Source organism: Myotis myotis, unplaced genomic scaffold (genome assembly GCF_014108235.1).
Source record: "Myotis myotis isolate mMyoMyo1 unplaced genomic scaffold, mMyoMyo1.p scaffold_m19_p_5, whole genome shotgun sequence".
NCBI classification, from domain to species: domain Eukaryota; kingdom Metazoa; phylum Chordata; class Mammalia; order Chiroptera; family Vespertilionidae; genus Myotis; species Myotis myotis.
In genome coordinates, this window is record NW_023416357.1 from 83,163,184 (window position 1) to 83,175,674 (window position 12,491).

General features: G+C 51.8%; 1 protein-coding gene, 1 long non-coding RNA gene and 1 other non-coding gene across 3 annotated transcripts; 1 reads left to right on the forward strand and 2 right to left on the reverse strand.

Moving 5' to 3' along the window:
• Positions 1-3,364: 3,364 nt before the first annotated feature.
• LOC118657236 lies at positions 3,365-3,493 on the reverse strand. Its single transcript, XR_004967948.1, has one exon. It is a non-coding gene; the product is annotated as a small nucleolar RNA SNORA11 (small nucleolar RNA).
• A 5,019-nt stretch (positions 3,494-8,512) lies between these two features.
• On the forward strand, positions 8,513-9,593 carry LOC118656796. Its single transcript, XR_004967696.1, has 4 exons — positions 8,513-8,616; positions 8,946-9,040; positions 9,277-9,397; positions 9,481-9,593. It is a non-coding gene; the product is annotated as an uncharacterized LOC118656796 (long non-coding RNA).
• A 53-nt stretch (positions 9,594-9,646) lies between these two features.
• On the reverse strand, positions 9,647-12,094 carry ABHD11 (abhydrolase domain containing 11). The gene is made up of 6 exons (XM_036310453.1): positions 11,907-12,094; positions 11,606-11,744; positions 10,784-10,957; positions 10,442-10,612; positions 10,160-10,341; positions 9,647-9,936 (listed from the first exon to the last, which is right to left on the reverse strand). The coding sequence occupies exons 1-6, from the start codon at positions 12,023-12,025 to the stop codon at positions 9,804-9,806; spliced, it is 918 nt and encodes a 305-aa protein (XP_036166346.1). The 5' UTR covers positions 12,026-12,094; the 3' UTR covers positions 9,647-9,803.
• Positions 12,095-12,491: the final 397 nt, after the last annotated feature.

The window sequence follows — 12,491 nt, forward strand, 5'->3', positions numbered from 1 at the left end:
TATTATATAGGATTATATTTATTATATAGCCTTTTATTATATAGGATTGATTTCAGAGAAGAAGGGAGAGGGAGAGAGAGATAGAAACATCAATGATGAAAGAGAATCATTGATCGACGGCCTCCTGCACACCCCCTACTGCAACCTGGACATGTGCCCTGACCTGGAACTGTGACCTCCTGGTTCACAGGTCAATGCTCAACCACTGAGCCACACCAGCCAGGCTTGGAGTCAAGGGTTTTGACCTGAACACCTGGAAAGATGGTGTTGCATTTGCAAAGGTGGAGAAAGAACTCGAGGAGGAGCAGGTTGAAGGTGGAGGTAAACCAGGATTTGGGATTTGGACCTATTAAAGTTTGAGTTGCACATTAGACTTCCCAATGGGGAGGGCAAGTAAGGCCATTGCCTCTGTGAGCCTGGAATTCATGGGGGAGGTCCAGGCTGGAAGTGGCTAGCGTGGAAGTTTCCAAAGCCAGGGCAGAGGCCCCTTTGTAGCAGCATGGAGGACAGTTGGCTGTAGCAGGCTGCTGTGGTATCCAGGAAAGAGACCAGAGACTATGATCTGAATAAAAGCAGGACCTGTTGGACTGCAGAAAAGTGTCAAAGGCACTCAAGAATTTATTTAATACTACTAGAGTTTATTTCAATAATTAAAAGAGTATGTCTGTTGTAAAACATGAAAACAATGACAGATATTATGAACTAGAGGCAATCGGCCCTGGTGACTCTGTGCAGATGAGAGCAGAACTGGTGCTCAGAAGAGGAACAGATCCAGGGAAGGGGAAGACTGGATGTGTAGCCCCGACATCCAGGAAGACATGTAGACAGTAGATGAGGATTGGTGTGGAACACCGGCTGGAGCCTTGGGAGGCAGGAGTGGTCTGTTTTGTGTAGAGATGGGAGTTGTGGGCCACAGCCCAGGGTGTGTGTGTGTGTGTGTGTGTGTGTGTGTGTGTAAGAACCAAGGGCTAACGGTGGAAGTGGAATACTCCCTCATACGTGCAGGATGGGCAGAGACAGAGGAACCAGAGCCTGGCAGGGGCTAAAATAGGGACTGCTACACAAGATGCCTGGGGTCCTCAGAGCAGCCAGCTTCCTGGGGGCAGGGACCACTTCACGGAGGCAGGCATTTGAATGGGTGGCCAAGGGGAGAATAGCGCTTAGTGCTATCACAGCACTTATTGTCCTAGGTGTCTGTCCCTCATTAGATAAAGGAAAGGAACGGGGTCGTGTTCTCATTGCTTACCCAAGGCTGGCACAGACATGAATTGTGGGATGGTGGTAAACACCTGCACGCTGGAATGAGCGGCGTTCCCATAGAGGGGCACTGGGAGAACGGCTGGGCATTTAAAGCTCCCAAGTCCCCTCAGTTTCTATTGCACAGGCTGGGAGGGTGAGGCAACCCCTTGCCCACTGGATCCCAGATATTGATTGATAACTGCTGCCATCTGCTGGTCAAGGCCAGTGTTGCCTCACCGATGCCATCACAGCTCAGTACCTGTTGCCCAGGTTGGGATGAGGACAGTCAACACCTGCCTTTCAGAAGCCTGCGGACTGGTGGGAGAAACACCTTGGCAATGACAAGACAATGATGGACAAGTATAGGGCTGTAGGGGTCTGAAAGAGGAAGAGGAGGCAGCTTTGTGTAGGATTCAGGAACAGAATTGTCTCTGGGGCAGAATTATGCAGGGTGCAGAGCAGGAAGGGGGAGCTGACTCAGGCTCCATTGCTGGAGAGAGAGAGAGAGGAAGAGAGAGAGAGAGAGAGAGAGAGAGAGAGAGAGAGAGAGAGAGAGAGAGAGAGAGAGAGAGAAGAGGAGAGGAGAGAGATTCTCTCGGTGTTGTTTTCTTTAATATATTTTTTATTGATTTCAGAAAGGAAGGGAGAGGAAGAAAAATAGAAACATCAACAATGAGAGAGAATCATTGATCGGCTGTCTCCTGCACGCCCTACGGCCAGCCGTGGGCAAACTACGGCCCGTGGACCGGATCCGGCCCGTTTGAAATGAATAAAACTAAAAAGAAAAAAGACCATATCCTTTTATGTAATGATGTTTACTTTGAATTTATATTAGTTCACACAAACACTCCATCCAGGCTTTTGTTCCGGCCTTCTGGTCCAGTTTAAGAACCCATTGTGGCCCTCGAGTCAAAAAGTTTGCCCACCCCTGCTACGCCCTACACTGGTGATCAAGCCCACAACCCGGGCATATGCCCTGACCGGGAATAGAACCGTGACCTCCTGGTTCATTGGTCGACACTCAACCCCTGAGCCACACCGGCTGGGCCCGTTGTTTTTCTGCTGCTTTCTGACAGGCTTACTTCCTCTTTCTCCTCTCCTGGGAAGTCTGGCTCCTGGCCCCTCAAAGTGCTCGTCATTGTGTGAGGTACCTCGTCTAACCTTTACCGTGACCCTATCAGTGGGCCTCCATGAACCCACTTCACAGATGAGGACCATGAGGCTCAGGAAGGTAAACACAAACAAGGTCATGAGGGTCGGGTGACATGGTTTGTAAGCTGCCCAGCTCTGTACATCCCAGCTGTTTAGGCCACAAAGCCCAGCCCCCTGCCTGGCTTGGTGGCAGGAGTGGTCTGTTTTGTGTAGAGATGGAAGTTGTGGGCCACAGTCCATGGAGTGTGTGTGTGTGGTTTGTGTGTCTATGGAAGAAGCAAGGGCTAAAGGTGGAAGTGGAATACTCCCTGACAGGCAGCTCTTTTTCCCCTTCTGGCCTCCCCTACCATCATCCTGTAACACCTCCCCTGAGCCTGTGCTCAGCCATCCTGGGGGAGTTGGGAAGTAGGGAGGTGTGGGCATCTGGGAATAAGTCCCACTGCTCAGTGTGTGATACTGAGGAAGGGCTTTGTGACGGAACGCACTATGTGCCTGAATATAAGGCTATTCGCTCTTTTTCCCAATGAGAAAATTAAAAAAAGTTTTTGGCCCAATATTCTAATTTGAACATTTAGGGATTCAGATGAGATAAGCAGTTCCCTACTTATAATAGTTAAAATATTTAAAATTTAAAATCACATGCTTTTTAGAATAACTTTATATATTTATTGATTTTTTACAGAGAGGAAGGGAGAGGGATAGAGAGTCAGAAACATTGATGAGAGAGAAACATCGATCAGCTGCCTCCTGCACACTCCCCACTGGTACATGTGCCCGCAACCAAGGTACATGCCCTTGACCAGAATTGAACCTGGGACCCTTGAGTCCGCAGGCCGACGCTCTATCCACTGAACCAAACTAGTTAGGGCTAGAATAACTTTATTTTGAAACAGTTCTTTTCCAATTTCATGAAAGTATATTCAAACCGCATCTTCATTTGTGCTCGGAAATACAGCACTTTTTTTTTTTTTTTTTGTATAGGGCGTAATGTCAGAGGAAGGCCATAGTATTCTGCCACCCGTGAGGTGTAAGTCCAAGTTGCTGTTGGATGTGTTGTACACAGAGAAGCCATTCTTTAGGCGCTCTGCTCTCTCCACACCCAATATTATACAATACTTTTTACATCCATGAATGATGCTATTGCTGGAAATATTATTCCAATCATGAGAATGGTTGTTTTTCATCTAAGTGATGGATTAATACTGTGATCTCTTTAAGGTCTCACCTGGCCAGCATGGTTCAGTGGTTGAGCGGTGACCTATCACGGTTCAGTTCCCTGTCAGGGCACATGCCTGGGCTGTGGGCATGATCCCCAGTAGGGGGCCTGCGGGAGGCAGCTGATCAATGATTCTCTCTCATCATTGATGTTTCTATCTCTCCCTCTCCTTTTCTCTCTGAAATCAATAAAAATATATTTTTTTAAAAAAAGAGAGAAGTGGGAGGGAGGGTGGGAGAGAGACAGAGAAAGAGAGAAACATCGATTTGAGAGAGACACATCTATTGGTTGCCTCCTGCACACACCCCAGTGGGGTTGAACCTGCAACCCAGGTAAGTGTCCTTGACTGGTAATTGAACCCAAGGTCCTTCAATGAGCGGACCAACGCTCTAACCACTTAGAAACACTGGCCAGGGCTCAATGAGGTTTCTTATCTAGCTTGGAAGTGTGCTTGGTTTCTACTAGATTACAAAGCCCTCTGATTCAGGAAACACAGTAGTGTCCTGTTATCAGTCATTGATGCCGGTAGGAGGGCCTAGGCAGGCAAGGTTGCAAGAACACAAGAAAGCCATGCCCTTCCCTCATTCGAGTCATGAAACCAACATTCTCACGAGTACCCAGCACTGTTCTAGGCACTAGAGATACTGCAGTGAATAAAACCAGCAGAAATCCTTGCCTGTTTGGGGACATTCTGGCTGCCCCAATGGAGCTGACATATTGGAGCAGAGAGAGAATAAAAAACAACTTAGAGGAATATAGAGTATGGCAGGTGCTGTTAAAATCATTCTCATCATTGATGTTGCTCTCTCTCTCTCCCTCTCCCTACCTCTCTGAAATAAAAAAAATATATATATTAAAATAGCAGTCACCAGGTTCTTCCTCATTCTCTCTCCCTGCTTAATTTTTCTCCACAGCACTTCTTACCTTCTTTTTTTTTTTTATTGTTTTATTGCTTAAAGTATTACAAAGGGTATTACATATGTGTCCTTTTTTTCCCCCCCGCTCTTGACAATCCCCTGGCCTCCCCTACCCCCCAGTGTCTTATGTCCATTGGTTATGACTTCTTACCTTCTTATATACTCATCCATTTGTTTATTGTCTATCTCCCCTCATTAGCATGTGAGCTCTGTGAGGTTAGGGAATTTTGTCTGTCTTCCTGTTTCATGTCCATCACCTGGAAACATGCCTGGTACATAGTATGTGCTCAATAAATATCTGTGGAATGAATGAATGAATGTAAAGCTCTTAGAAATGTTTGATAGCCCACTGGCAGCCAGGACCATGCATGAGGAAGGCACTGGAATAGGGTGGGAGGGCAGCCCTGCAGTAGCTGAGCCCATGTAAGGAGGGCATTTAAGTTAGGGGAAGCCCAGTTGTTTTTAGAGATTAGCTACATACTGGGGATTTGAAAAAATTATGAAATATATTGAAGACAATTGTGGCAAGGGGGTAAAATATGTAAAGGAGGAAAGCTGGGATGAACCCGTGTTGTTGGATTAGAATTTAAGCTCTAAATGTAAACTTTCTTCCATATATGTAAATTGTATTAGTTAGGGTTCTCCAGAGAACCAGAACCAATAGAATATATACAGAGAAAGAGATTTATTATGTGGAATTGACTCACGGATTACGGAGGCTGAGAAGTCCCACAGCCTGCCATCTGCAAGCTGGAGACTTGGGAAGCTGGTGGTACAGTCTGAGTACAAAGGCCTGAGAACCAGGAACACCGATGATGTAAGGACCAGTTCCAGGGCAGGAGAAGACCTGTATCCCCCCCTCAAGCGGTCAGGAAGAGGGAGAGAATTCAACCCTCCTCTGCTTTTTCTCCCTATTCAGTCCATCAGCGGATTGGATCATGCCCACCCATATTGGGAAGGACCATCTGCTTTACTCAGTCCACCAATTCAAAAACTACTCTCTTCCAGAAACACACTCAGAAATAATGTTTAACCAGTCAAGTTGACACATAAAATTAACCATTGCATAGATAAGAAAATAAACGTAGTTGTGTGTGTTTGTGGGTATAAATGTGTGGCTACTGAGTGGGCTGGGAGCAGAGATTACCCTAATTGCAACAAGCACACCTAATAACCAGGTCTTGGTTTTTAAATACTATTTGCCATGAACACACACACACACACACACACACACACACACACACACACACACACACACACACACACACTCACACAGGTCCTCTTGTAGAAATGGCTGATTCTAAGGCTGGGGAAGGGTGAAACGAGATGAGCCTGGACTATCTTGCTGAGCCAGAAAGAAAGGCAGTGTTCAAAGGATGATGTCACATATCAAAACGGCAAGAGGCCAGCAAGGGGCACCTATTGACGAAACCTAAACCTGGTACAACTTGAGCATTGAAATAAGCAATAGGAATGGGTTATAATGCATTGAATAAGATAGGAAACCAGTAGTCCATTTGATATAAATAAATGGATAAATAAATGGGGGTGAAGAGACAGTTCTTTGCAATAGAATGCCAACAAATAAGTGCAGAAGAAATGGTGAAGTTAGAAAATCATCATTTGCAATGGATGCTGAAACCTATGGGTGAAAATGGGATGAAGAAAGGGAAGTTTCAACATCTCAAAGTAACTCCCTTCCCCAACACTTACCAATCACGATCAAGTGGTCAACATTCACACCCCCAGTCCTGGTTCCGAATGATATTGGACACGAGAACACAGCATCATTTCTGTGATTTATCCTCACAAAATGTGTAACAGTGGTCCAATCATGAGGAAGGATTGGACAAACGCAGGGCGAAGGACAGTTTAAAATAACTTCTCTGTAATCTTCAAATGTGTCAAGGCCATGAAACTCAAAGGCTGCTAATTGTTCTAGAGAATCTAGAATCTAGAGTGAGGGAGACTGGAGAGATATGACAACCGGTAAATGCTTGATACCATATTAGATTTTTTTTTAATCCTAAAAGAATTATTTTTTTGGACATCAAAGACTAGTTTGGACATCAAAGACTAGTTTGGAATTGTTTCCAAATAAAAAGTTAAAATGAAAAAAAAAACCCCACAAACCTGGCAAAAGTGTTAGCCCTGCCCTAACCAGTTTGGCTCAGTGGATAGAGCGTCGGCCTGCGGACTCAGGGGTCCCAGGTTTGATTCCGGTCAAGGGCATGTACCTTGGTTGCAAGCACATACCCAGTGGGGAGTGTGCAGGAGGCAGCTGATCGATGTTTCTCTCTCATCAATGTTTCTAACTCTCTATCCCTCTCTCTTCCTCTGTAAAAAATCAATAAAATACATTTTTAAAAAAAGTGTTAGCCCTTTGCCTGGCTGACTCCTGCCGGCCTGTGGACAAGCTCCTGTGGGACCTCCTTTGACTAACGGGATGAGGGGCCCTTGTGCTCCCACTGCCCCCTGGACCTCCAACACCCTTTTGTGATTATATCTATGCTTTGCCTTTACTAGCCCTGGAGACCCCTGTCTGGATCATGGAACAGAGCAGCCTCTTGAAACACCCTGAATCTCAACAAAAGGGGTGTTGCATCAGGGAGTACAGCTCAACCCACCTCTTTGCCTGGGCTTCAACCTAATAAATTGTCAAGTCTGGCTGTTGGAAGGGCACCTGACTGAATGGGACCTACCAACAACCAGGAGTGATGTCTGCAAGGGGTTTCTGGGGGGTCTTATAGGAACTATTTTGTCCCTTTTTAATAAATTTTTGGTTAACACTGGTTAACAAAAGTCTCAGGTTTGAGGTGCACAATTCCACAACGCATCTGTACACTGTATTGCATTCACCACCCCAAGTCAAGTCTGCGTCCATCACCATGTATCCCCACTACACCCTCCTCCACTGCCCCCCACCCCCTTAGGGTTGAGCTGCGGACCTAATCCTCAAGCTGCAACCTTGCTGAAGAGGCTTCTCAATGGGGAAAATTCCCTTTCCACCTCTGATGTCACTGATATGCTCCATAATCACACTGAGAGAGGAGTGGGACACCGAGACCCCCTTCAGAGCCCAGCAGACCCATCCATGCTCAAGGAGCAGAATGGTGGAAATACTGGAGGAATAAAGAGCAATATTGCTAGGGAAGATGGACATTCAAGATGTTAGGAGCCCTAGTTGGTATATGTGCTGCCGAAGCGAGCACTAGGAGCCCTAGTTGGTTTGGCTCAGTGGATAGAGCGTCGACCCGTGGACTGAAAGGTCTGGGTTTGATTCTGGTCAAGGACACATGCCCAGGTTGTGGGCTCTATCCCCAGTAGGGGGTGTGCAGGAGGCAGTTGATCGATGATTCTCTCTCATCATGGATGTTTCTATCTCTCCCTCTCCCTTCCTCTCTGAAATCAATAAAAACATATTTTAAAAAAAGATGTTAGGAACTCTAGCTGGCTTGGCTCAGTGGTTAGAGTATCGGCCCCTGGACTGAAGAGTTCGATTCCCAGTCAAGGTCCCCCCCATTGCAGGTTCCCCAGTGGGTGTGAGAGGCAACCAATCAATGTGTCTCTCTCACATCCATGCTCTTGCTCTCCCTTCCACTCTCCTCCACCCCTTCCACTCTTTCTAGAAATCAATGGAAAAATATCCTTGGGTGAGGATTAAAAAAAAAAAGATGTTAGGAGGAATGTGCCAGGAATGGTTAAACTTTTTTCTTGTTTTCTCCTGAGGTGAGGTTATAGTTATAAGTGTGGAAATGCCATTCAAGGTACCAAGATGCCAATCCTTCAAGTTGGGGGCTGGGCACCTGTTTCTCAGCGTTGGAGCAGCCCTGGCTCTGTTCCTTCTTTCTCATTTCCTGATGTGGGGAGAGCACCCCCCTTGGGTAAGGAATGCAGAGAGGCTCTGGGCCTGGCTGGAGGGTTCCAGGATCTAGGAGAGGAGGCAGGGACCCGCCTGCCTGCCTAAGGCGGGGCTTAACAGGGAGTGCCTTGCCAGGAAGGGAGGGCAAAGGGCTATGTCCTCCACCTGCCCCACCCGGCTGACAAGAGTTCCTGTCACAAGCCACCCTCTCTGTCTGGGGCCCCTGAGGGGTAAGTATCCTCCAACCCACCTTCTCTCTTTCCTTGGGGTCAGGTGAGAACTCCTTTCCTCCTTGGGGGTCCAAACACCGTGCCCTCTCTGCTTACGCTTCGGCCAGGCATGGACCACACCTGCTACCCCTCACCATGGCATAAGTGCCCCTGCTTTACATTCACAAGTCCATGAGACCGGGACACTAAGGGGCAGATACAGAGTGTTTCAGACCCTTCCCTTCCTGATATCAGCACAGGGCCAAGGCCAGGGCGGAAGGGCCCAGAGAGGGGTACCTCGTCCAGGCAAGTCCACAATCACGGTTCCCTCCTCTCCCTCCCTGCAACAGAGCCCAGAATCCTAAGCGGCTGGAGCACTGGGGGACACCCAGACAGAGCCCTCGCTGGACCAAGTCCTCCAGGAGCGGGATGAAGCCATTGCCAAGTGAGAGGCAGCTGCTTGGGGGAGTTGCGGGGGCAGTGCTGGCTCACCCTCAGGACTCTGTCCTGCTGGGAGAGGCGAGGGGGAGTCAGGCATTCCTGGAAGAAACGCCACACAAGCAACTTTCTGTCACAGGGCAGGGGGCTGTGGCCATATGTGCCCGCCCCCCCCCCCCCCCCCGGGCCCAGCATCAGATCTGTAAGTCCTCGGCCTCAGGCTGTTCTTTCTGCCACCGGCAGGAAACGGGCTGTGGAGGCTGAGCTGGACACATGCAAAGCCAAGTTACGAGCGGCAGAGGCCCAGCTGCTGGAGGTCCTGGAGGAGAAACTGAGGCTGAGGCAGGAGGTGGAGGCCTGGGAGGTAGGGCGGACATGCCAGCTGGGCCTGGGAGGTACAGGGAGACAGGCCCGGGTCTGCCTGCGAACCTTCTCTCCTGCCCCCAGGAGGACATGCAGCGGCTGGTGAAGCAGCTGGTCGAGAGTCAGCTGCAGAGAGAGTCCAGCAGCACTTTGAGAGCCCCCATGCAACCCGGAACTGCCAGGACCCCATGGGTTCAATTCCCCCAGCGTTGGTGGGGGCGTTGGTGGTGAGCGCGCTCAGCCCAGAACCTTGAGAGATCAGTATCTTTATTCATTAAAACTTGAGGTCTGACCACCTTCGCACCTTGTGCCTCCTTAGTGCCCACTTGAGTCCTTCTGTGCAGAAACAGAAGCTGCAGGGCCTTAACACCTGGGGTTTCAAACATGACCCCCCTGGCCAGCAACTCTCAGGCCAGGAAGCCTCGGATGGCAGCCATGAAGTCCTGTGGGCGGTCAGCGTGGATCCAGTGCCCAGCATCAGGCACAGTCTGTATCTGGGCCACAGGGAAGAGCCGCCTAATCTCAGGATGGTGGCTGGGGCTGTCCATCGAAGAGAAGGCCGCCAACAAGGGATGAAAGTGGGGACACGGGAAGAGAAAGCAAAGTGAAGGTGGAGCAGGAAGGGGTGGAGAGCTATATGCCCCGTGGTGTTCCCAAGCTCTCAGGAACTCACTGCCCACACCCAACCCCTCCCCAAGGCAGGCTCCCCAGGCTGGGGCTGGGTAGGTGAGGCATGCCCTGTCCACCTCTCAGCCTGGCTTACGGCACGAATTCAGAGTTTCCACCGAGGAGGAAGAGGGTAGGCCCAGGGTAGGATTCTTGTCGTGGTGGGAAGGCCAAGATCTCGTCCACATGCTGGGCCAAGGCATCCAAGTTCACTCTCCACACAAAACGCCCGTCTACCTCCACCAGGTTGGTGAGCAGGAACTGCCGCACAGCCATGTCCTGTGGGGGGTGCAGACGGGGGGCTCCCTGTGAGGCTCGGGCTGCCACTCGTCTCTCGACAGGTCCCAACCCAAACTATCCAGGACCTTGAGGGTATCACCTGAATAAGAGGGCTGAGCTGTTTATCGGCCAGTTTGCGGGCACTGGAGCGGGACACCTTCTCTGGGATGTCTATGGTTTTCATCGCTGCCATGTAGGCTGGAAAGTCTGAGCTGGATGTAGTGTTCACTGGGCTGATGTCCACGGCAATCAGACGTTCCACCAGCTCTGGCTGTGGGAGAGAACTGGACTGGGGACCAGCCTTGGGCATGCACGGTGGGTTGCAGGCATGGTTCCCCGATCCTGAACTTGGCCATCCCAGGCTCCTTTGAGTCTCAGGTTGCCTGCTGGGCACTCAGGATCTACACTGGATGGGAGGAAGCCCTGAGTAAGGTCGGCTCACCCTCTGTAGTGCCAGCAACATGGCTGTCTTGCCTCCCATGCTGTGGCCAATGAGGACACAGGGCACTAGGCCCAGCTGGGGCAGGAGGTCCTGCAGGTCCTGGCTCATGGCCTCATAGCTCATGTCTGGGCTGTGGGGGCTGTCACCATGGTTCCGAGCATCCACTGTCAGCACCTGGGGAGTGGGATGAGAGGGGAGCAGCACTAGCATCCACACTGGGGGCATGGACAGCCAAAGGCCTGGAAGACCTGCAGGCCGAGAGGGTGGAGAACCTGGAGAGAGATCCTGAAGCAGAAGAAGGACTCAGATGGTGAGACGGCCCAGTTCCCAGACCTAGGAGGCCCAGGGTGAAGAGCCTGGGGTCACTGACACAAAAGAGAGGCCCAAGTTGTGTGACCACTTCTCTGAAAGTCTGGCCTGGCTGGGTAGCAACTCCAGAGAAAGAAGACGCCAAGAATTTCCAACAGTTGAAGCACAGAAGGATGGACTGCTCTGAGAGGTGAGAAGTCCCCTGTCATCCCTGGTGAACAAGCACGGGGCTGGCCCCGTAGCGGGAAGGGTGTCTGCATTTAGGCATTGGGCAGTGGAGCCCAGCTCAGTCTGCAGCCTGCAGATGAAGTGGAAGCACGAGGGAATGGATGGGCCTGGGTCTGCCCTGCAGGCTGCATCTTTCCTTTCATATTCGCTCAGAGAGACCTGTCACTCACTGCTCAGCCCGGTCCCAGCGGTGAGGGTAGAGGAGCTGGCCCCGCCTCAGCCTCATCCCGGATCCCCGCCCCCCACCCTACCTCCCTCGGGACTCCGCCTCCCCCGGAAGCTCACCCTCCGGCCTGTCTGCCGAGCCAGGGCCTTGGCGATAGAGTTGAAGTTGGTTTTGCAGCCGAAGAGCCCATGCAGAAAGACGAGGGCCGGGAGGGCCGCCTCCCCATCCAGAAGCGTGTAGGAAAGCGGCACGGATCTCCTGGACGGGGCAAGGATGGGGGCTGATCTGAGCCGACTGGGGAAGAGGTTTGGGAGAGCGGCATGGGAGGAGGCGGGGCCAAGCGGAGGAGGTGGGGCCGTCGGGTCCGCACCGGAGGAGCAGGGTTCAGGGACGGCCTCCCACCGGGTGCCCTTGACTGACCTCGGCTCAGCGCCGCGGTGGCCGCTGCTGCTGGGTGCGACAGGCACCCTGGAGAAGCAGACTCTGGAGAGTTCGAGGCCCCCATACGGGAGCCTCCAGGCGCGGGCCCAGCTGAGCATGCCCGGGAGCCGCTCCCCCGCACGCACTCGCGAGTACGTTCTGTGCCCGAGCCCCGCCTCCCGCCTCTGCTGAGCCCCGCCCAGTTCCCCGCCGCAGCCCCGCCTCCCGCCTCTGCTGAGCCCCGCCCAGTTCCCCGCCGCAGCCCCGCCTCCCGCCTCTGCTGAGCCCCGCCCAGTTCCCCGCCGCAGCCCCGCCTCCCGCCTCTGCTGAGCCCCGCCCAGTTCCCCGCCGCAGCCCCGCCTCCCGCCTCTGCTGAGCCCCGCCCAGTTCCCCGCCGCAGCCCCGCCTCCCGCCTCTGCTGAGCCCCGCCCAGTTCCCCGCCGCAGCCCCGCCTCCCGCCTCTGCTGAGCCCCGCCCAGTTCCCGCCGCAGCCCCGCCTCCTCCCCGACTGCTCTCGCGGAATTCACCGCCTTCGCTCACAGTTCCCGACCGAATCCTGGAGAGCTGTCAATTCCCCCAGCGCCG